The sequence below is a fragment of the Gavia stellata genome, chromosome Z (assembly GCF_030936135.1).
Source record: "Gavia stellata isolate bGavSte3 chromosome Z, bGavSte3.hap2, whole genome shotgun sequence".
Lineage (NCBI taxonomy): Eukaryota > Metazoa > Chordata > Aves > Gaviiformes > Gaviidae > Gavia > Gavia stellata.
The window spans coordinates 36,345,093-36,370,237 of NC_082637.1; the positions used below are offsets into that span (position 1 = coordinate 36,345,093).

General features: G+C 40.2%; 2 protein-coding genes across 2 annotated transcripts in view; both read right to left on the bottom strand.

The window, feature by feature from the left end:
- Positions 1 to 1,171: 1,171 nt before the first annotated feature.
- Positions 1,172 to 3,414, bottom strand: CER1 (cerberus 1, DAN family BMP antagonist). Its single transcript, XM_009818984.2, has 2 exons — positions 2,887 to 3,414; positions 1,172 to 1,465 (listed from the first exon to the last, which is right to left on the bottom strand). The coding sequence occupies exons 1-2, from the start codon at positions 3,412 to 3,414 to the stop codon at positions 1,172 to 1,174; spliced, it is 822 nt and encodes a 273-aa protein (XP_009817286.1).
- A 9,387-nt stretch (positions 3,415 to 12,801) lies between these two features.
- FREM1 (FRAS1 related extracellular matrix 1) overlaps positions 12,802 to 25,145 on the bottom strand; it is a 61,069-nt gene continuing 48,725 nt past the window's right edge. Inside the window, exons 30-36 of the mRNA XM_059833925.1 lie at positions 24,493 to 24,731; positions 23,723 to 23,770; positions 23,248 to 23,430; positions 22,846 to 22,971; positions 22,106 to 22,221; positions 14,398 to 14,483; positions 12,802 to 13,001 (exon numbers count right to left, since the gene is read on the bottom strand). Coding sequence (XP_059689908.1) covers positions 12,802 to 13,001; positions 14,398 to 14,483; positions 22,106 to 22,221; positions 22,846 to 22,971; positions 23,248 to 23,430; positions 23,723 to 23,770; positions 24,493 to 24,731 — 998 coding nt within the window. The remainder of the gene's footprint in view (positions 13,002 to 14,397; positions 14,484 to 22,105; positions 22,222 to 22,845; positions 22,972 to 23,247; positions 23,431 to 23,722; positions 23,771 to 24,492; positions 24,732 to 25,145) is intronic.

Consider the following 25,145-nt stretch of genomic DNA (forward strand, 5'->3'; position numbering starts at 1 on the left):
GGAGCAGATTCCCAGAGGACTGAAGGAGCTGGGTTAGAAATAGGCTGAAGTCTAGTTGCTGGAAGCTGATCACTGTCTGTTGTCCCAGGTCTGCAAGACAAATCCAGGGAGAAGCAGCTGGAAAGAGCAGGGAAGCCAGCAGTTTGGCTAACAACCACTGGTGCTGTGTTGGCTAGCACTAGACTCAGACCTTTCCTAACGGAGAGTTTTCTCTTCTGTTCCTATAAAGCTATGCAAGTATTGCCATGCTGATAAAACCCTTCTGCAGATTTTCTATCACAGGAATGCCTTTTCTGCTTTAGTTTAGGTGTTGAGAACGTTACTTAAACCTTATCTTGGTATCACTGACAGTGTTAAAATTCATCAGACTGGAAAACACGCATTGTTTTTCCACAGTGAATTTAAATAACGATAATAACAATCCATTCATTTATGATGTTTTCTGTGGGAGTATACAATTTTTTATATTTTTTTCTCCTTCTACTATGTAACACTTTCAATAAAAAAAATATGCAGAGCAAATGCAGGCATGTAGATGGAGAGTAAATGGTTTCTATGGCAAAATATCCTTTGCAACCACTATCTAAGTGTGTAAATTGTGAGGTATATTAATTTTCATGGGGAACTGAACTCCGGCTGGGAGCAATCAGAATGACCTTAACTAGTCACAGCTCTCTATCTGCCTTATGTCCATTTATATTTTACACTCTCTAGCCACTATCTTGACGTAAAAGTAGACCTGTTTTTGCAAGGAAGAGACTAAAGCCTCATCTGTGTTGCTAATAGAACTATATTGGTTCTGTAGCAAAGGCAATGTAAACCAGCCAATACATTAGGGTTTTGCACAGATAAATCATGCTAGTTCTTCAGCTGTTGTTTACTAGCATCCGATAAACAATAATAGGAAGGGTGGAAAATTTTTTAAAGGCTCCCCCTGTTAAAGTAAGAACTCTACACTAAGCCCAGTAATCTCATCTCCATTTCTTTAACAGCTGCAAGGAAACATCTGTTATATTTTAGGTAAAGTTATTGTTGAAGCAGAGAAGCAGTTCAAATAGAAAGTCTACATCTTTAATACTTGTGTGTACCAGTGTGATGAAAGCTTTAGTTCTTTGGGTTTTTTCATTGGCAAATTCTCATGATCAAGGAGTTAAGAAGTACTTCGCACAGGTTAGTTGTGCTCATGTATATTTGCATGCAAGTCTGACTGTAGACATCCAATTGCAGGGTCTTTAATCTTCTGAGTCTCACATTTACACTCTTCTACAATCATGACTTCTTTGACCACTGGGCCAGAACTGGTGCAGTTGAGATCCAGGCGCTTCATAAAGAACTTGCTGGGCAAGCAATGAGAACAAAAGGTATAAAGACGATCTTCTGGACCAGGAACGTGAAAGGAACTACATTTTCCAAAACACAGATTATTCTGTACCATCACCTTCTCACAGTTCTCATGAGTAACACCCTGAAACAGAAAGCAGCTTGAAGTTTCTGGTACATGAATGGCCCATGGACTTTGCTAGAAGGCATGAAGGCAGAAACCCCCCCCCCAAATACATGTTTTTCTTCTCAGAATATTTACTTTAAAAATGTTTAATTTTTATGTCAAGCAAGTGGTAAAACATAAGAACTTTTAAAAGCAAACTTTAGCACTCCTATGGGCAATTCTTCAATTGGACAACAAAGGCAAAATCTGCTTTGATCAGAGCCTTTGTGAGCTTATAGGGGAAAATCCAATAGGTGGGTTTGTCACATTTGCCTTTTAATTGCTCTTTGAATTCTGCATTTCTGACATGGTTAAGCAGTCTTACCCACTTAGCAGAACTTAAACCATCATTTTAGCCCAACTTTCTTATATATAAACCACAACCTAGACTCAACTGTAATCTTGAAGATTTGTCTCCATGTCGAAGAGGCATAATGTTCTTTAGCAGGTTTTTTTTAATGCAAATCTTAGAAGTGCAATGGAAATTCTGTAATCTCTTGGTTTGCAAGAATAACAATTCCTTGTATCAGGAGAGCCTATGTCAACTCCCAAGCTGTAAAAAGGTAACCTAAAATTTGCACTTTTATATTGGCATAACTGCAACTATCCTGGAGAAAGCTTGCCATATTACATGGCACAGAAAATAAAATGGTGCAAGTTTCTAGGCCACATCTATATTTACATACGTCTGCTGGTGAATTAAATTTAGTGAAGGATATCAAAAAATATGGTCCTTGACAGACTGTGATTATAGAAACACTGAGAATAGGTGTTGCCTTATGAGGAATACAGCACTTTTACCTATACTGTTTGCTTGTCTTGATGTTGCAATATGACAGAATGGCTTCATCTATGCATGGGACAATTTACCAGTTCTCCAGCATTCTTAGCAGAGAATTAGATGTATGCACCAGTATTCCAATCAATACAGCAGAAAGGAATCCTTGCTTAGCTGTAAGAAAACACCAGCTTCTCCTGTAAATACTTGCCCCAGGACTCCTTTTGTATATATGCATGTATACATGTGTATATGTATATAAATGTGTATATATATAGGTAATTAATGTATACAAACTGTTTAGATGTATATTCATTGAATAGATAATTACGCACCACTGCCCTGCTTGCTCAGGTTAGGTCAGAACATCTTTGCATAAAAAGAATAAATAACTCTCTGAAAATTGAACATGTGGCTTTCCACTGTTGCAATTTAGCAGTTTTCCTCATCAGACTGAGCTTTTTCAGCCTTTTTCAGCCATGTTTTTCAGCCGCTTATCGTGTATGAGCATTCTGAAGTGGCCCTATGACTTAGCAAATGAACTAACCCATGTGTCTTTAGGTGCTGATTGCAAGAGGCAGGGGAAAGGACACATTTATTGATCTTTGACACCTGTTCTTACCTGGGAAAAAGGTAGGGTTCTGCAGTTTTCTTGGTGCATTTCATTGGTCTTGATTGGCAGGACAACCTCTTCAGATGCTGAATTTTTCTTTAACATGAAGTGGTCCCAAAATTTCTTGGCATCTTTTCTGTAGGGAGTTTCAGCCTGCCTCGTGCTGGAATAGTGGAATGGAGAGAAGTTTTCCACAGGAGAGATCTCTCTGGGTGCTGCCCAGGCTTTCAGGTCTTGGTCTGCGTGGAGTTCTGCATTAGGAAGGATGAATCTGGACATTTTTTTCTCCTCTTGCTTCTCACTTTCAGATGCTGTCTGTGGAATTGCTACAAAAAAGCTTGGTTCTCCCAGGGTTTCCTCAACACCTACTGGGTTTTCCCCTACCAGCTCATGAAAACTCTGACTTTTAAGCAGATTTTTGTCCAGATAGAAAAGGTGCTGAAATGGCCTTCTGCTTTTCCTTTGCAGTGACTCTCCCTGTGGCTCTGTGGCTTCAAGATATGAGAGCACTAACAGCTGAAGGAGAAGCGGTGACATGATCCTGTAAAGTGCAACCCTGCAGACCTGCTGCTTTTGCAGTGAATGTGGTGTGCTAGCTTTATACGAGAGCCTGGTGTCAGCTGGTGGCTGCTGTCTGTGTGCAGAGGAGGGGAGGGCTCAGGGGAGACCCTGGTGTGGCTAATTGCATTCATTTACTGTAGATTACAATTATGATAGGGGAGTTTATGCTAATGAAACTCTGCTTTCAATCTGGATTATGTGTATTAGAAGTTCCTATCTAAAATCTAGTAACCCAGGATGGTGTGGGGGACAGAAGGAATCAACAGGAGGAAATGTTTGGATAAGCTGTCTAGCTTAGGCCTAGGAATTAAGGAAGTATTTGAAGATGTGTATTAGCATGTTCAATGTGGTCTGCATTGTTTATTTTGACTTTCCATTCCACAAAGCCAGAGACTTTCAAAACAGGGAGTGTTATTTCATTGGAACAGGAAAAGGCAAGCTGATTAAAGTTTGCTAAAACATGAAGCTGGATCTGGAGACATCAAATCAGCCCATATTTTCAAAAGTTGAGTCTAATTTTGGTCTTTCAGATTTGGGATATGACCCAAGGCCTGCAGCAGCACCACTGCAAACTGGCAGGCTGATGCTCACACACCCAGAGAAATCTGGCAGAGAGCATTAGCCCTTGCTTCACCTCCTTCACAGCAGGTTTGCAGCTGCTGGAGTGCAGACATATCACTAGCCCAGAACAGAAGGTCCAAGAGTGAAGAAACTCTGCGCCCAGATTCTCAAAGATTAACTAACACTCCTACGTCCTGTTCAGGCACCAAAGCCACTATGGCATCCTATAAAGTTGGTAAACAAAATGAGGATTTAAGCAAAACATGTTAGAATTGACATACTTTGATTCTAGACATCAGTGTCTCAACAGAAATATCTAAAGACTACTAGACCCTAAACTGAGGCATCTTTTGCAGAATTATCATGCTATGCAACATGTAAGAAAAAAAAATCTGATAGAACATCATACAGAGGAAAGTTTTGGGAGAAGGAAAAGATATTTTCAATAAACATCACAAACATCGATCCTAATCTGAAAATACTAAAAGGAAATTATGCTTCAGATAATTTGCCCTTTTAGGTACTCTGATCTCTACACACTCCTGTTTCTACCATAAAGAGTCTGTCAATAGACTGTTAGGTTTGTAGCTAATCTGTTCATTAGTCTTGAAAATTTAGGTGGTCTGTACAAGATGTATGGAGTTATTTGACTTTCATTTCTGGGGAATTAGTTTATTGCCTGATAATTGAAGTAAACTAATTGCCTAGCAACATCCTTGTGAGGCACTGACTTATAACTTTAGCACAAAGTTAGTGAAGATCTAGAGCTTTTCCTCACTGCATAATTCACTTGAGTTAGAATTTGTTCTAATCTTTAGGCCTATCCTGAGGCAGAAGTACATGGAGCTCCAGCAAGCATGGGGTTCAAACAGCAACATTAGAGAGTATTTGTGCCTTGACCTCAGTGGGATGATCTCAGTAAGGGAAGCACAGCTGTCAAGCACAAGCTTTATTGCTTTGTAATTTCAGCCAAGAGCAATTTAATTCTGCCACTGGTTTGGTGCCTTCCCTGAAGTGTCAAGTGTGCCCTGGGGAGGTAGATTCTCCCCCAGTTATCAGGAGTGAAATCATAGAAAATACTGGCATTTGCAGCAAGGTAGGCTGTGAGGTGTGGCTGCAAAAAGTACTTGCATCACATTTACACAAGCACATGCAGCATTAGGGTGGAGCAACAATGAGTCAAGAGGATTAATTTGATGGTAAATAGTTAATTAAGTAGCCTGGAAGTGAAGTTTGAATCCTCACATCCTGTCTTTGTTGGCCAACAAGTTGAACTGAAGCAGTTGACCTTTGGAACTAAAATTCCTTGTATAGGGTGCATGTTGGTACTAGTCATTCAAAATTGTTCAGCAAAGATAAGGACATTACATTTTGAGCTTCTTCTTTTTTTTCTCTTTATTTTAGTTGTTCAGAGAGTTACAAGACTGGGCTGATACTTAGACCTGTGTATTATATTGTATTATATTGACACAGAAGGGTCTGACACATTGGCAGTGTCTTTCAAACGTGAGATTTGACTGTTTGAAGCAACATATGTTTTTGCAGCTCTTTGCTTCAGAATTTAAAAATATAACACTAACTTAAACAATCTAAAGATGATTCCTTCTGGATTATCGCAACACAATGGAAGTGTTCTTTCTGTTTGCTTTTATCTGTTTCAGCTATTTTTCCCTTCCTTTGCCAGGAAGTGCTGTTTCTCTAAGTCTAGATCAGTGGTATACCAGCTCTTTCTGTTTAAAAGTTCCAGCTGTGATCTTGATCCTGTAATGTCTGTATTTAACTTTATCCATGTAAGCAAAATTGCATTAAATTACTCACATATAAGTTTGCAGAATTAAAAACCAAGTGCCTGAAAGGCCCTATTTACCTCCCTTCAAAGCCTGCTTAAAAAATCCCACCACCTTCAAGGTAAAAGAAAAAAGGCTTTTAAGTCTCAGTTAAATTTTACCCCAATCTGCCCTGAAAGAAAGAAGCATGTGTATGTGTGAAGGTGTGTTCTGCCCTTCTTATCTGATGTGGCTGAAGCATGGTTTGGTGCATCTTAGTTTCTGTCGGAGGATTCTCATCTTTGTAGCAAGAATATGAGTAAAATCATTTTATTACTGCTGTTTACAGAGGGTTCTTTCTGCAGCTCTTCACAAAGAATAAATCATGTTGCAAGGAGCAAATATGGTGCACGTGATTTAAGGATGTCCCTGTCAATGCACAGATAAAAATTATGTAAATGCTAGTACTGCAATTATTAGGCTGTGCAGACACTTCTATCTAAACTAAACTGGTCTGGGTTATTGGTACAGTGCAAATATTAACAAGGAATGTATAACAACCTTAGTATTGGCATATATGTATAGATGTTAAGCTGCTAGTGTTATATTTGCAGTGCAATGGCACTGAAAAAAACCCGTTCAAGATCAGGGTCCATTCATGGTACATACTGTTCTATCCTGTAACGTACAGCAAGAAAAAAGGCCTGCCTTAGAGGTCTTCAGATGTAAAAGCACAAAGTATTATTTACAGAAGGGTGGGAAAGAAGGCTGAAGCAAAGCAGTGTCAGCAAGTCACTCTGCAAATCACTCGACAAACCAAAGGCAGAAAACAGATCTTTCTTCTCTAGGTCATCAGTTCTAGTTCCTGGGTTTTCCTGGATGGTTTTACCTAAGATCTGCTGAAAGCCAAAAGCAGCATGCCAGCTCTGGTTCTGCCAGGCCAGCCTAATATTGTTCCTTCATGCCTTCGATAGTAAGCCATGGCTGCTTTCCAAGAGACAAAGTTGGTAAGAGATGGGACCTGGTACATCTGGGCACAGTTTGTTTTATATTTACACATGGTCTAAATCTGTTTTGGAGTCAGCTGTCTGTATAACTGTGCACAGGTAGCAGATGTATCTGCAGCCTCTCAGCTCAGCCAGGAGCCTGCCTGCGTTACAGGAAGGCATCCCAGCTCAGACAGCGAGTTTGGAGAATCATTCTGAAGTTAAAAATAGTACATATTTGTGAGTCTCTTTGTGGTGACATCAACTGCATGAACTAATAATTGACAACGGACATGGGACCAGGCACATTATCATTATGTTCCAAATACAGCTAATCTCAGATTTCTACAAAAAGCAATGCTGTATCTTTTATAAAAACTTGTTTTGCTGCCTGATTACCCTTTCATATAACCATAGCACATGTTTTCACTGTATGTTGGTTGTTAAATCTTGTCGCTAAATACAGCAGTGTCTTTCAAGCAGGCTTTGATTTGCCTTCATAGTAGCAATTTATTTGGGACATTCTGTTTTCTCTAGAAATAGTCACCATGAATGTTTGCCCATCCTTTTAAAACCACCAGGTCTATAGATGACAAGTGCTGTGCAAATGCAAAGTGGTATTATTAATTTGTTTCAGAGCTGTAGTTTATTCAGTCATTATGGACATAAGCTGAGTAATTAGTTGCACTGCCAGTTGATGTCTAAAAATAATTCTTAGGCAGTGCTTGAATTACTTGCCTTCTGTTGAGTTAAATAGTCTCATCATAGCATGATTGATGATTAAATCATTAAAATGGATTTTATATATTATAGCCCAATTCAATATCCTATCATTTTCGAAACATATCCTATGTAGACAAACTTGTATCCAGACATATCTTTTGCAGAACCCACATGAAGACCTCAGAACTAATGAATTAGCGCTATGCAGTTTATTCTCCAATTATTGTGCTTATCAAAGAAAGCCATCTGTGGTCTTTGTTTTACTGAGTTTTGGGGAAACAGATCACATACAGGCCTCATGGGAAAGTTATAATTATGAAACCAAAAGGCTTTTTACAAGGTATGATATGAAAGAACAGACAATAAATCTGTTCCGTTTTGTACCTTCAACCTTTGATACTGTACACCATGAATTCCCCCCTTTGCTATTCAGTTTCAAGTCTTCTGTTGCATTGTTCCTTTCTTCACTCATTTATACCTTCCTGTTCACATTTCTCTGTTTCTTTTCTCTGTGCTGTAGCAACAGAACTGGAGTCTTAAGTTGCAAACTGCTGCCAAAATGTAGATGCTCACACTTGAAAATGTTCATGTGTGTGTACAGCAGCACTAGGATAAGTGTCCTTACTGTGTATAATGTGTATTGGCCCATGTTCTTGTGGCTGTAGGTAGGTACACATGATGCAGTGGATGGCTTTCTCTCTATTGTAATTCTCAGGGTGGTAGATTTTGGGCAGGTGTCCACCTCCTGAAGCATCTCCTGAATGGTACTGGCACATGCGTACTGCCTAGTTGGGAGAGTACCCAATTCCAAACCCAGCCTGAGGAGCTATGTTGGTTATGTGCTTGATTGCTTCAGCTTGTTAAGCTGTGGGACAGTGAGCCAGGGCAGGAAGAGTCTGGACAAAGAGACATTTCAGTCGTCAGGAAGACACATCTTAGACTGCCGTGAATAATTTGAGAGAGCAGTGGTGATTCACCGAAGAGTTTGACAACACCAGGAAAATGTTCGTAGTGTAATCCAAGGAAGAAGATGGAGACAAGGCTTCTTTTATTACAGTAAAAACATATCTAGACTTATCTGAAAATTCCATCTGTATGAATAAAATGATATTATTTTGCTTACTGTGCTTATATCCAGTACTTCAGATACCAGATTCCTATTCATTAGGACTCCTTCTGATCGAAAAAAACCCATTATCTCAGCACTATAAAAATAAACAAACAAACCCTATTGTGTTCTTGTCTTCTAACCTTATAGTGCTTGTGTACTGATGTAGAGGATAGTAGTTAAGCAATGAAATTACAGTAGCAGAGTTCTCCCTATTACAAGCAGCATAGCTTCTTAAAGGGTAATAAGAGAGGAGAACTGATATCTGCATCTCTTCCATGAAGATGACTGGGGTTACTGAGGGACAATGATTTTTTTTTTCACATTCTCCTTTAAATCAAGGATCATATTAAAATTCAATTTGATGGACTGGCAGTCTTTCTTGAATTCATTCTTCCTCTTGTGTGTCTGTTTGCAGATCTGTAACTTTTCTGAAATTTACTTCTCAAACAGCGTTTTCTCTTTTAAAAATGGTTTGCTTACAATACAAATGTCCTTATAGTATTAATTCAGGATTAGGCTCATGCAGAAGAAGAAACAGCATTCAGAAACTGCATAGAGTAAACAGTAGTTACATTATGCTTAACTATAAGTAAATTTCTACTATGCCCAATACTATGGTTTTTATCACTAAAAAAAAGCTTTTGTGAGATTATGAAACTGAAGAAATATGCATTCACAAAAATATGTTTCAGTTTTGTATTAACACACATTACAAAGTTAAACATAACAATATATATAGTGTTCTGAATACAGGAATTACAATAGCACCAGTCTTGTGATGTAAATAATGTAGAATCACAGTAGTCACTGAATTATATATAGTTCTCTCATAGCTATTATTATAATTTTAGAATGAGTGAATAAAGACTTGAAGGCATTCAGTAAATTTCAGTGTGTACAAAACAGATCGGAAAAACTTTTCTGATTTTTTTCAGATTAAAAACTTGATCTCTGTGAAGTTAATAACAACAGAAATGTTTTAGAATACTTTGGTTTGGAAGAAGTGCTCCTGTGGTCAGTTGCCTATCAATTTTTTTCATAACCATTGTCTTTGAGTCAACTACTTCTCTGTCAAATTTGTCTGAAATTGGTCAACAGATTTAAAAGATACTTGACAGGGAGAGAAGGTCGTTAAAAGCAACAGACACACAAAGAGTTCACGTTGCCCATCCCTTTATAGAAATCTCAGCTAACCACTGGGTTCTTCTCACTGAGCTGCTGCATCTAGGTTCTGTTGCTCTTAAAAGGCATATGGATAGTTCTGGTGAAATAAATCCTCTGTTTATCCAGAAAATGTGGTGAAATAAATCCCCTGTTTATTCAGAAAGTGTGGCATCCATAGGTGAACACCAGAATTTAGATGCTCCTTGTTCTTACTTTCAGCTTCTTGAAATTCCCCTGCTGATGCTGATCCTCTGAATACTGATTTTCCCCTGAGTTTACTCAGTCTAATTCAAAAGTATTGAAGACTGGAAAAATTTCCAATGAATTCTCAGGATTTTAGGCCCTTTCTTTACTAAACCTCTTAGAGACAACAACTTCCTATGGCAACAGAAAAAGTGATTTATTTGTGCTTTCCCTGATTTGAGTATGTCATATTCTTTGAACTCCAGTATTCTAATAAAAGCTGTAAAAATCTGTGACAAAATATTTAATTTTTAAGGACAGACAAAATTTGTGAATAAATTTTTGGAACAGTTAATTGTATTGAAAAACAATTCAGCCTTTCAGGGCAGAAATATCCTTGCACTCCAATATAAGAATTTTAGCGTTACTAGTATATTGTGTTCGATCTAATGAAACTAGTAAACACATACAGTCTGTTGTGTAAACACTATCAGTCTGTTGTGTACTGAAATCTTCATACTCTTCAATCACTTTAAAGTCGTTCAAATGAAATACAGAAAAGGGAAATTCTTCCCTCTTCTTGCAAAAGCAACCTCTGAGATCACTGTTGTCTCAGACTAGGCATGAGTCATTCATTAGTTACTGATCAAGTAACAAGCACCTTGGTCAAAATTCCCTCTCTGTTGATGTAATTCATTTATTAAATAATTAGGAGAGGTATTTAAATAATCTCGACAGGTTTTATCAAGATAGCACCAATAAACTTAGCAGTTTTTATAAAAAGAAGTTTACGTTTATGTCTAACCAAGCTCTCTTAGTCAATTTTCCCTGGAATTCCAGAATACAACAGCAAGAGATGCCAAGATCCTGATTTTTTTTGCAGTGAAAACTATCAGAAATAAAAACAGGTCTAGATGAGTACTCAGAGGTACTTGGTTTGGGGAATTCTTGAAACAATTAGCCTATCTATGTTGATCTAGGAAACTCCTTAAGCAAAATGTTATTAAGCAAAAGTGTCTAGAAGCTTGGCATAAAGATTACCATGACAATAAAAAGAAATCCTGGAGATGTTTTTGTCTTTATCTGTTGATACCAACAGTAAGGGTGATGAGGTTCTGTCCACGGTATTTTTCCTTCAATTTTGCAATGCACTTGTGCTTATCTGCAACAGTCCTTTCAGAAAGGTTCTCTCCTATATTTGAAGACTGTCCAACTACTCACATGCATATTCATTTAACATGTCACAGGCAAGGAGGAAGGATAAATAACCCATGCGTGCCAAAGGCAAGGAGGAGGGTTAAATAATCCCTGGAACAGCTTCCCTCATCCCAGAGGCAGGAGGTGATTCTGCTGCATCTGTCCCTCACAGGACTGAGAAATTGCCATGAGGAACCCCAGAAGGAGGTTTTGCACCTCTGGTGCAAATAGTGTACAGATGCAATTGATCCAGAGGCTGGCCAAATAGACAAGCTGATAGCGGACAAGGGGAGAATCAACTGCTGGCAGCAGGCAGGCAGATGGGAGGGATGAGAGTTCGTAATGTACAGGGCAAATTCACCCTGCTCAGTGCCACACCAAATGTTACACACTCGTCATGGGCAGAGGGAGGGTTTCAGAGGAGCTTTAATTTTTTTTTAGGAAGCTTATGACTTGTTTCTTTTTTTAATTTTAAGGCTGGCAGTAAGAAGATCCTAAAGCAGTATTTTTGGCAGGTCAAATATTAATTTACCATAATGTTGCGAAATGGTAACACTGCAACTGCATATATTTAAAATAAGTTAAAATTAAGTTATGGGCAGCTATTTTTTCATATTAAATGCTGGTTTTTAAGCCTTTCTCAGAACTAAATCTGGATTTTTTTATTATTATTTTTAAAAACCTCAAATCCCTAATAAGGACTTAGATTAATACTTTTCAAAAGCCATAGCTGCTTTAGTACAAAACATGTCTCACGATTACATTGGTTTATACACACATGTAAATCCTATTGATGTTCATGTATCACTGAATATCCCAAGATAATGTTCTAGGATTAAGCTTCAGTATTAATTTTTTTTGTGTAAATCGTCCTTTGATATAGCACTAGATTTACAGAGGTCCCATTATTTAATTACACGAAAAATTACAGCACCATCCTGCAACTCCAAATAACATTGAACAATTTTGGTTAGGAATGTGAAAAAATGTGCATCTCTGTGTGAGCAGATACATTAGGATCTGAAGCTGGCTTTGGGAGGTAGAAAAAGAAATACAAAGCTTTGGTCCTGTTGGTACTGTGTCAGTAAATCCTGCCGCTGGCATTTTTGTAAGACATTGTACTAGGGCACCCACCAAACAAGCCCCAGTCTCCTGAAGTAATATCCCTCCCCTCATCACCCAAGAGGACCTGTTTTTAGCCAGCAGAGTCTGCCCTCATTTCCACCCCAAGCAGTCTTCCTCTTTTTGTGACTGCGGAGTAAAACTGCAGTTTTTATTGCAAACTAATTAAAGCAACAGCCAATCTACAACGCCCCCTTAAAAGCGAAGCAAATCAACTGTTGTGCTACTTTCTTTTTTTAAAAAAATAGGTATTTTTACATAGAAATGTGATGAAAGCCTTCAAGCCTAGCTCTTTGCTGTAAATATACATACAAGTAAGTGACAGATCAAACTCTTTGGGGAGAGATCACAACCTTAACCTGGGCTTAATCTTTGCAGCTGACCTCTATTCCTTGGTTAGAGTCCAATGCATCTGCACCTCTGGCAGCATATAAAATAAACCTTGCTGATGAAGAGGACAGTTTTCTAACTGCATACCCTCACATGTCTACAGATAAAAAAATTGAAATAACTTGAATGTCCACATGCTTTCATAGGTATCCTCCATTCCTTACAGCTTTCTTGAACATATATAGCTGTTCCGTTTGACCTTCCTGCAGTCAGTTGCTTGCCATTTTCCTCGATTCTGCACTGATACACAATTTCTTCCTCTCTTTGGAAAGTGGTAGGAGCCTCTTCTCCAGTTTATGTAGGTTACAGGTTCTCCTCCATTCCACTCCCAATGTCCAGGATTGACTTGGTCATTGAAGCCTGTGTGAAATCAGTAAGAGCAAATCAGTGATGTTTATCGTCTCTGGATCCCGATGCCAACAGAAGCATGTTTTCTATCCCTTTGTTAAAAAATGCATACAATATTGTGCTGAGAGAAAAAACCCATCTGGAAGAATACAAGTAAAATGCAATTTAATATTTCATAAGGCAATTAGTGCCATCTGAATAAGGGAAAATATACTTTTGCTCATTATTGCCTATCTAAAATGTTTTCTCTCTTTCCATCTATTGCATGTCTATCGCCTCCCAGGTTTCTGTTTTGATGCTTAAAATGCAAAGCAGAATGTTGTATTCAAGTCTGGGCAGCCTCAGATGCCTTCAGATTCCTTCTGAAAATAAAGTCCTGCAGATCTTTGTAGACCTTGTTTACACTGTTGAAATTAACAGTTGTAAGATTAGGTTGTGTTAATTAATACAAACTAAAACATATCTTTTCACTTAGCCTCTGAGTTACTAAGACCAACATGGGTGGCATATTTTCAGACATGACCTGTCGTCTTAACTAGAAGAGACCAAGATCATAAAGTTGACACAATGGTCTTGTGGTCTTTATTTGTTATCAGATGAGTTTATTTCTCTCAGGTTAACAGAATCATGATACCATTAAACATGATCCCAAACTAACTGTAGTTTTTAAAGTTAATTTAGTATAGCTAGTAAATCCATCTCAGAAAATTACTAAAGGCTGAAAATTGCAGTTTACAACTGGAAAAAGGAACCTAAAATTTGGACAGTATAGCAGAAACAAGACAGGTTAGAGGAAAGCAATAGCACTAGTCCAAGAGCTAAGGCAGTCATTCACAGAAAGGGATCAGGAGGTACAAAGAAGGCCCATCTAAGTTCTTTCCAATTCTCATTAAATGAAAGGTGCATAATAAGAAATAGAGAGCTAAATCTAAAATGATGTGCTGAAATCTTCTTTAGCTGATCATCTAATTTATTTACAAGATTTCTGATACGAGATAACACAGTTAAATTAGCAGTAACATACATAATTATTTAAAGTAAAGTTTAAAAAAAGAAAAATTAGAGATAAATAAAGTAACAGTCACAAGAAAGGTGAGATAAACAAATGAGTAGGAGCTCCACCAGAACTTATTTTCCTAGCTAATATTAAAATGGGAAAGTTTTCAAGGCAAAAACAACCCATCAGTAGGCAGCATGATAAACTCTTTTTTTTGATAAGGACTTATAATATTAGCCAGGTAAATTATGGCTTTCAGTTTAATGCCTTGCTCTGAAATAATAAAAGCAGCATAAAGTTGAGGACAGTTCAACATTTGAAAACTGGGCTGGAACTGCTGCAGCAGTTTCTGTTTTCCAAGGTGCACAGGAACTGTAATCCTCGGAGGGGACAGGCAGCTGATGTACTTGCCTATCCAAAAGGGCTTCCTCCCACTGAAGTCCCACAGCCACTGCATGTGTTGTTCATTAGCCACACTTGCGAGACTCCCCAGGTATCTAGGCTCAAGGAGAGAGGACAGAGTAATTAGCATTCCACAGAGTGACAGACACCTCCCATCGACTTATCAACAAGGGGCACTGATTCTAGTGTAAAGCATATAACTAATGTTTCACAGGAAAACCACTGCTTACTAGCATGAAAGAATAATTACATGAAGATAAAGTCTTAAAATTCTAGATTACTTGGAGAGTAACCAAAGTCCTAGTCTGACTTTTCTAACAGAAAAATTACATCAGCTGGGCGACTGAAAGAAATGTATACAGGAAATGTGTACCTCATATTCACAAACTGTGTTTTAAACCGTTAACACAATCATTGATACTTTCCTTTCTTTAAAATAGTAATCTGCCTGCACTAAAATCCAAGCCACTGAAAGATACAGCTTCACCCATTTGGTAGTAGAGCAGACTATATCTTTTCAAAACCGTGTTCTGACAAAACTAAAGCTTTGAATAATACAGTTAAAATCTTGGCCATGTTTCAAAACAGAACTAAGCACATGTAGTTTAGGGGTCTGGCTTAGAGTGGTGGTGTGGTTCTGAGAGATAATGTTGGTGTGTCTGCAATGACTACGCATTTGGTTCAGATCAGAGGGCAGTTGCGGTGTCTTATAACCAGACTGTTTCAGAATGAAACCAATGCATAAGCTCTGCTCTGGGTTGTACTTAAAGTATGCCAACCCCAAAGGAGGACTTACAAACCCTAGCCACTGGGTGGCCTTGCCACTGTGAAGTCTTCCAACTAGTACCAAGCATGCAAGCACCAGCAGGCTGCTCTAAAGCCATTTAGAGATTGGCCTAAATCCTGAAACATTAAGAGACAAATGGCGTCCTTCACATTTGCCAGGAACTGTCAGCCATCAATGGCTCCACCTTCTTATTTATCCATCTTTTTGCCTGCCTTGATACCACGTCACCATTTTACCTGTCACACCTGATGTTGCCTTCCCTCCGATGCTGAGCCTTTGTAATTTCTGTTGTCCCATATTTCTGACTGCCACTCAGTCTAACAGTGATGCCAACCCCTTCAGCCTCCCAGAACGTCGTGGGTGATGCTTGGTAGGGCCCAAGCAAACAACACTGCTCATCAAAACATGTTTTAAGAGAGCCAAAAGCTTTCCTAGCAGCAGAATAAGTCAATGGCATTATGACAATTTTGCTAATTTCATGACTGTTGCCAGGTAACAGAGACAGAAGATCAGTATTGCCTCAAAGGAGGTAAAGACTGTCTTCTTTAAGAGCTGGGACAACAGCCAGACCTCAAGGATGGCATGGCAGACTTGAATCCACTATGGAGACCATGAACAGATCTTGGGGTTCAAGCCTACCACCACGCCTGCTGCCCAGGTAGAGACCCATGCCTGGAGCTCCATTCCTGTTTCCTGCCTGGTATCTCTTCTAACAGTACTGATCCCATGGAAACCATGTCATAATGCCACACAAGATAGGGAAGCAGGCAAATTTTACATCAGGAGGAATTGGTTGGTCCTGCTTGACCAACCTGATCTCCTTCTATGACCAGGGGACATGCCTAGTGGATGAGGGAAAGGCTGTCGATGTTGTCTACCTGGACTTTGGTAATGCCTTCAACACTGTCTCCCACAGTAGTCTCCTGGAGAAGCTGGCGGTTTGTGGCTTAGACAGGTACACTCTTCACTGGGTAAAAAACTGGCTGGACGGCCAAGCCCAGAGAGTTGTGGTGAATGGAGTCAAAGCCAGTTGGCAGCCGGTTACAAGTGGTGTCCCCCAGGGCTCAGTTTTGGGGCCGGTCTTGTTTAATATCTTTATCGATGATCTGGATGAGGGGATAGAGTGCTCCCTCAGCAAGTTTGCAGAAGACACCAAGTTGGGTGGGAGTGTTGATCTGCTCGAGGGTCGGAAGGCTCTGCAGAGGGATCTGGACAGGCTGGATCGATGGGCCCAGGCCAATTGTATGAGGTTCAACAAGGCCAAGTGCCGGGTCCTGCACTTGGGTCAAAACAACCCCATGCAACGCTACAGGCTTGGGGTAGAGTGGCTGGAGAGCTGCCCTGCAGAAAAGGACCTGGGGATGTTGATTGACAGCCGGCTGAAGATGAGCCAGCAGTGTGCTCAGGTGGCCAAGAAGGCCAACAGCATCCTGGCCTGTATCAGAAATAGTGTGGCCAGCAGGAGTAGGGAGGTGATCGTGCCCCTGTACTCGGCCCTGGTGAGGCCGCACCTCAAATCCTGTGTTCAGTTTTGGGCCCCTCCCTACAAGAAGGACATTGAGGTGCTGGAGCGTGTCCAGAGAAGGGCGACGAAGCTGGTGAGGGGTCTGGAGCACAAGTCTTATGAGGAGCGGCTGAGGGAACTGGGGTTGTTCAGTGTGGAGAAGAGGAGGCTGAGGGGAGACCTCATCGCTCTCTACAATTACCTGAAAGGGGGTTGCAGAGAGGTGGGTGTTGGTCTCTTCTCCCAAGTGATGAGTGACAGGACAAGAGGAAATGGCCTCAAGTTGCAGCAGGGGAGGTTCAGGCTGGATATTAGGAAAAATTTCTTTACTGAGAGAGTGGTCAAGCATTGGAACAGGCTGCCCAGGGAAGTGGTGGAGTCACCCTCCCTGGAGGTGTTCAAGGAACGTGTGGACGAGGCATTGTGGGACATGGTTTAGTGGGCATGGTGGTGTTGGTTGATGGTTGTACTTGATGATCTTACAGGTCTTTTCCAACCTTAGTGATTCTGTGATTCTGTGAATTCAAAGTAGTAGCCCATGATATTCTGCACAGTCCCTACTAGGACTTAATCTGGGCATACAGGGGCATGGTATGGAATAAATTCCGTGTAATGCAGATGGGATGCTCCTGCTGCAAAGGCCTCCTCCATTATCCCTGCAGTCAGCCAAAGCAGCAGGCCGTTCGCCCTCGGCTCAGCTTTGCACAGTGGGTCTGCCAAGGCCTGCAGGACAGCTGAGTGTTAGCTCTCACGGTCTGTGTAATCATGGCTGCCCTAGACCAAGCACCGCAGAGTAACATAGGTCCCATCAAGGGCTCCCTAAGTTCAGGGGCCGCCAGAGAACAAAGTGTAAAGGACCTCGCTGACATCTGTGTACACTCTCCTCAGGTAGAGGTGCGGCAGGATGGCCTCAGCAATATTGGTTATGACTTTACAAATGGCAGACTGTCCCAGCACAGAGTGGTTAGCAACTGTCTGGTAGGGATCAAGATTGTGCACCCATTTATGGTACAGGCTCCCAAAACTTCACCCACTGAAGCTCCCAGCAGAGGCTTTGACTGTGCTTCTCATCGCCGTAATGTTTCGTGCATGGTGTCAGTGTCTGTATGTCCCCAGGGTGACATGCTTCCACACCTCTGGGCCCATCTACCAAGCACCGAATCTGCAGTGAATGAGGAACAAAGCTGTTGTACTGACAAAAGCTCTTGGAAAGTTTTGTACTCCACCTTCTTCCTCAGACAAAAGGTCCAGGAAAGCAGGCTCAGCTAATCCAGGGTGTCCTTCCAGGGTAACTGATTCAGCGGCAGGATGCCATTCCCCCTCACAGTGACTGTGGTTGGCCAGTGACCAAACCTGGGGTTAAGAAGAGATTTGGGCAGCAGTCTCTGTGGTATCACTGAGCAAGAACAAAAATACGGCATTTTTTCTGGCTTCTGCTTAAGGACAATCAAAGCCCTGGAACTAAGTCATTTACTTTAAGTAAGCATAGCTTACTTCTGTTGTTTCAATTGTTTTAGAAAATGTGAAAACAAAAAGCATCAATGTGTATCAGTAACTGCTATACCATTTATGACATACAGCGGTGGTCTGAGCACTAACAGTTTCAGACTTTTACTTCAAACCAAGTACCAGAGAGAGACTTCCAAGCTGTGAAAGGAAAGCACTGCAATAACTATAACGTTATCTAATCTTTTCTCCATAGGAGTGCTTTCTAAATACAGCCTGAGAAACACACATCACTGAAGAGAGAACAACCGTTCTAATTGTTACACCTAGTCAGGGGTTTTGATGTATTGTAGGGAAATGAAAACAGTCCTGAAGGAACATAATACTTAAGATACTATTACTAACCGTACGTCTAGGCAGAGCGCCAGACACAGGAAATGACAAGATAATGTTATTTATGGAGTTATGTAAATCTAACGCTTCCTAATTTACATGGCTCTAGAGAAGGGGTCGTAATGCCTTATTGAAAAAACCAAAAAACCCACACATCACTGATTTCTGTGCTAAATAAGTCCATTTGAAATTATTTCTGTGTGCTTTAAAATTTTTGCTGTCAAGTCAAGAGCATCCATCATCTTAGAGCAGTTGCCCAAACTAAGGAAATATTTTGGGTAGCCATTGATCTTAAAGTATTATATGCAAAACACTTAGCACAAAGGCTTTGCTGATTTTACATTAAAATACCCAATACATTTAAAGGAGCTTTGTACCATTCTGATAAATTTAACTTCAGCAAAAGGACACTTGACTAGCAATGAAGGTCTCTGCAGCACAGGAGAACACTTAATTTGAACCACTGTAGTAAATGTATGTCCTATACTGACGGTGAAGGGGGAGAGTGACTGAGAGGCTCTGCTTATCCCAGGCTTTTGTTTTATCACCTAGGGAGTAATCCTGGTGCCTTGAAATAGGTGTCTGGTGTTGCCTACTATGCCTCGCAGTATTCAGAACATTCAGATGAGGCTGGCAGACATGATGCAGGGCTTACAGGAGCCCTGCACTTCTAGAGTGGCAGTTGAAAGTCAAGATACTCTGGGCCTTTAAAATTACTCTGGGTACCTGAATCCCTGTGCTGGAGTCACTAGCAATAATTTAAGTTAAACCAGTCACTTACAGAACTAGCACAGCATTAGGAGAGGAGAGCAGTAGGGTCCATTTTGCTTTGCACTAGGCAACACTGAACCATCATGAAGGTTCTAACCTATTATTTTAGATATGGTTTTGCCTGTGATTCCCAAGGACTGAGGCCACATGCTGCTAATACACAAACACCAAACAAAGTAACAACCCCTGCCTTACAAAGCTGGCAGTATAGGATCTGAAATCTGAACATATTTAGGCTCTACTTAAATGTTCAGCTTCAAGAAGATGAAGGTATAATCTGACTAACAGAGCACAAGATGCAACTGTGGGTTCTATCTGTCCAGTGGAGAGTGGCAGGGGCACTATCAGTGTCAGCAGTGAAACCATCTCGCATGCGAGTGAGCCTGGCTGCACTGACGCTTGGGGGTACATGTTCCAATGGGAGAAACAAGAACTGTAACATAAATCACCAAAATTGCTGCTAAATCAGGCTGCTGTGGGATCACTCAGCCGTAATATCCCCCAGATGCTTCTCTTCATGTTGCCAAGGGCCTCTTTATGCATACAAAACAAAGCTAGAGAAATGAGTTCTTAAACTACCTTTGTGTTGGAGAAGGGCTAGAAATGGTGCAAGATTTTCACAGCAATTAGCTGAGATTTTTCGCACTCATACTATCACCGTGGCATACAGCAACTTGCATCAAGACAAGCACATTTTTGTGTCTGCTTCTATCCCTGCACATGGAAGGTGAAGAAAAGATTGGTATGCCACCTGCAACAAATGCATGCAATGTATGTCAAAGCTCATTAGAAGCCCAAATAGGTTTGCATAAGCCCAAGTACATATAGTTATGTCCAGGCAACGATTGCTTCCGCAATAAATTGATAGCAGTGCTTTGATGGAATAGCTTGGTCTCAAGTCCATCATCTCAGGATAGCAGTGTTTCCTCTAAGAGTTTAGGAGGTTGGTTAGATGGATACTGTTACTGAAACAACTTTAACAATGCTTCTGCTTTTTTCCTGTTCTATGTAATAGCAAAAGTGTAGCAAGAAAAATGAATAGAAGTTTATAATAATGCCATTTTATTAGTAATAAAATTGATTGTTATTTTTCAGTGAAATTGGCTGATTTACTGAAAGTCAATTCTAATATTTTCAGTTAATGTCTAATGTTTGTTTGATCTATTAAAAAACTGAGGATTGACCTCAATGCTGATTTTATTTGCTTGTTGGAAATATCAGCTATTTAAATGTCAACAGTAGAATTATTAATAACAAAAATACCACAATTGGTGGTGGTGGTGATTGCTGGTGGGGAGCCGGGCAAAACACAAAATAAAATTTATTAAGTTATCTTCTTGTACCAATTTGAAGTGTGTGCCTGGAGTTGTACTTTTGTAAATCAGTTCCAGACGGAGGCCAAGAGTACTCCATTTACCAGGATAAAGCTTCCTTAGTCTGCAGTAGTCTGACATTAATTGAATCATCACTACCCTAGGATTCATTTGCTTGTGGATTCAGTGATATGCCTTGACTTTTTGCGTAGGTGTTTAACACTGTCATTAATTTACTGTTATTCAGTTTAACTTCTACATTGCACACCATAGCCTTCAGCAAGAAGTTACCACCTACAAATAATATGGGTCACTCTTTTAGGAAATGGGGAACACCTCCCAGCAGAGTGACATACGTTCCCAAGGGATCAATTGAATGTTGAAGCCTTCAGAAAAAAAAAAAAAAATTAGAATATTCACAACTTACAGCTTTGTTTGGATGAGTAAAAAAATTAAAACAGGTGATAGAAAACCATTTCAGAAGCTGAAATTTTAAGTAAACCAATTAACAATGTGAAATTTGTGGTGAGCTTACAAGAGCAGGTAACATTTACATTTTAGGAAAGAGTAACTTCCATCAGCTGGGAGGTATTAGAACTAAGGCTTCCCTTTTGCATGTTACCAAGACAACATAATCTCGCATAACTGAGTGGAATGAATCAAGGTTCATTATGCATGCTTGTCCATGTTTCATGTTTCAACCACTTATTGAATATATTCTGTTTCTTTAATCTCCAACTCTTCCCTGTTTCAATTTTCATTTCATGGAGTAATGGAGAGGTCTGTTGAAGCCCCTTGTGTTCAACCTGGCGCTCACAATTCAACGCAAGGTATAGAATGTGCACAATCCTAGGGCAAGCTCCATGTTACCACGGCTAGCATTTCTTCCAGTCCTAAGCTATCAATCAGTCCTAAAACCAAAATCACAATGCAGGCCTCCAAAGAGCAAGACTGGCGGATTTTCTGTTTGTCTCCTACTTTGGGACAACTATTATTATTATTATTTATTAGCTTTTATTTATCCTTACGAGTCAGAAATTTACTGTTGAATTGAAAGTTAAAGTTTTCAAGTAGTAACAGGATCTGAAGAGCTGCACCTTCAGAAGAATATGGTAAGGTGTACAGGAGCTGCCAACATTGTATTGTTGCTATGTCAAGTGAAGGTAGAGTCAGGGAAGTGGTGGGTCAAAGAGTATGAGACTGAGTCTTTACTCTATTTCTCTTCTCCCAAACTCTCCCATTAGGAAAGCATCCTCATTGCAGAAGGACAGCTTAGGGAATTCATGTTGTGATTAAGGTAGCATCACCACCTGAAACATTATGATACTAATAATATTTCTATCCTCCACTGGGTCTGAATCCCAAGGCTTGTTCTATTTTTTGGGGAGCTGTGCAGCACAACTGAAGTGGGGCTTATCCAAACAAACTTGGCCTTGCGAGCAGCATTCAGCTCAGGGCAACAGCAGTGCACAGCAAACACATTCACTTGGAGAGGTCTCTTACTGTTCTCTGCAAGCCTGAGCAGCAGTGTTCCAGGTCACCTTGTGATTCACTACCAGGAAGTAGCAGCTGCCCTCATGATGACTCCATCCGGAGGGACATTTCTTCATGCTTACCTCCTAAAATAAAAGAGGAAAAGGCAAAACAGACTCCTGCTTACAGTGATCTAGGTCTGTGCGCTAATAATCAAACTGAAGGCTGGAGATGCTGCTTATGGCCTCCCCAGAGTTAAACTGATTTTTAATGAGTAGCTTTAAAGGTGACAGGAGGTTTCAGTTCCAAAAACCCTCTTAAAAGACCACATTAGTTTGGACACCATTTTCTGTCTCCTGCAGTCTGTGTAGGGAATGCAGTGCAACAAAATTCAGCATGACATCTTATGTGGCAGAGGGGATGTATGTTTACAGAATCCCTAAGTGAGCTAGTTTTACTAACTCCCACTCATTCTCTCACAAACTTCATTCACTGACTGTCTCAGGCCCGCCTCCCCATGAGCACCAACACATTAGAGCTCGTGTGGTTCATCCAGGAGCACCTGTGGATGGCAGAGAGGAAAGACAACCCCAGCAATCAAGCCCTCATCATGTCTTTGGGAATCTTTTTTTCTGGTGACAGCAAACTTGACTCTGGACAACTCTTTTATTCCCTGTACAAATCAGTAGTTGTTGCAGAAAAGTCCTTTACTTGAGAGTCTCACTCCTCGTAGACTCCATGCTCTGATTTAGATGCATACTCATTTTTACCTTGCTTTGGGAATTCCAGAATTTCCATGTTATCCCATCACACTGAAATAACTTTTGAGTGCTTTCTTCATAATGCAAGAGCCCCTTTAAATCTGGTGTACAGGCCTTTGGAAAAGAGTAAAGGTCCTGGAAAGAGAAATGTCATTTGAATATTTCAAGGAAAATAATGACAAAAAACAAACAAGCTACATGAAACAGTTTAAACAGGCCTTCTATTAAAACTTTATGACATGAAAACTCTTCAAGGGCTGAATTGTTAATTTATTTATCTGTGTATTGGTTAAACTCAGCTTTAGAGTGGGGAGGGTTAGGCTGAAGATCTCAGAGGTGTTAAATCATTTCGGAAAACAGCATGACTGAAAACAGATGGTGAAAATGCCTGTGAAACAAAAGGTTTCATACCTGATGGCTTGAGCTTGGTTCAGATGCCAGTTGTGCCTTATCAGCTTGTGGGATCTCTGTCTTACTAGAGGAGGGGACATCTATCTGTGGCTGTGCTTGGTTAATTACTGGCGCTTGAGCCTTCTTGTTTGCTTTAGCTGATGAGGTGTCATCCTCTATTTTGAGTGATACCATCCCATGATACTTTGTTTTACAGTATCACACACACACAAGCAGTACAGGAGAGGGAAAAGAGAGGGTTAGCACATACAAGCAACTCTTAAATAAAGTACACACACACACACGCACACACACACACAAAGGCATTATAATACAAATTGTTGCAAATCAAGTGGAAGTGGCACCAGAGGAAAAAAGGATACACAGAAAAATAAAGTATTGGTCATAAAGAATTATTAACAGTGATAAAGCCTGCTAAGAACAGAATCAGAAAGATATCCCAGAAATGTCTAAGCAATACGCATAATGCTCTTACTTTGAAAACCACATCGGTTCCATTTCTAAATACAGATGAAGGATGAACCTGAAAATGGTAGAATAGCAGAATGAGATGGGCGTATTCATGCATTATAAAAACAAAAAGTCTTTATGCAATATTTACTAGAAGATCTAGGTTACAAGTCATGCAGAACATATCTTGGGTTTAGTTCTATCTCTTTCAGAATGGAAACTGATCATCTCTGAAAACAGCCATTAAAAATCACACAAGTGTTTTATAACCAGATTCCATTAACTTGTAAGATCACAATAGCATAATGTTACTAAACCACCTAGTTAAACCGATGAAGCTTAAGCAGGAAAAGCAGTGGGCGAGTTTTAAGTAACTGTTCCCTATTTAAGCTAACAGTATTTTCAGCTTTACTACTTCAGGAGCAGAGGCACAGCTTCTATAATTTGGCCTGGCTCCAGTGACTTCTTTCTTCTAGCTGACCCATAATTCAGACAAGATTAGAAGCTGTATAATTGCTGAAGTTGCTTGATGCGTGTTTGCTCCCCCAACTCTGTTTTTCTTTCTGTCTTGCATATATGGATCTTCAAAATCAGGAACTTTTTTTTATTTCCCCCCCCCCCCAACACCCCAGTATTTTTAAATAGCTCTCAAGTCTGACTCAAAGCAAACTCAGGTAGTTTATGGTTATTGTGTAGTCAGATAGCATCACTACAAAAATATGACAACTAAATGAAGATATCAAATCCCAACAAATTCACAAAGGAGTCCATCACTGCACTACAGAAGTGTCTTACTATTCTGCCATTTCCAGTCACTCTCAGCCTGGCCCTTGACTGATTTGCCAAGCTGTGTTCCTGCCGTGGGTCCTCTCCATGCTCTCTCATCCCTTTGGAAGGAGGCGGTGGGATCCCTTCCAAAGGAGCATTGCCAAGCCTGGGAGGTGATGAGGAGCCTGAGGAAACTGGAAACAGCATGCCTCTCCCCCAGAAGTCATGCTTGCTTTGGCCAGAAAAATGGGAATATCTGCACTGACCTGAAAGCATAAAAAATGGCAGATGGTCAGTTCTAACTGCATGAGCAGATAACTGGTCACGTTGAGATGGGCACATAAACAGCTTGTCATTAAAAGTTGGATCATTCTTTCACTTGATGTGGTTGATTTGCTGTTTGTCCAGTCATCCTCATTTGTGGGGTTTGCTATGACTATGACTGCAACTACTATCGGTATATGCATGTTTTTATACATAATGCATCTCTGTACCCACAGATCAGAATGTCAGCCAACCATCTGCTGAAAATACCTGTTTTCATGGATAGATTGGGGTTTGGAGTGCTGTTTTTTTGATCATGGATAGACTGGTATCTTTAACTAATGTTGGTGATACTTCCATCATGCCCAGACAATTTTCTCTTTAGAAATCCAGGACACTATTGTTCCTACAAACTA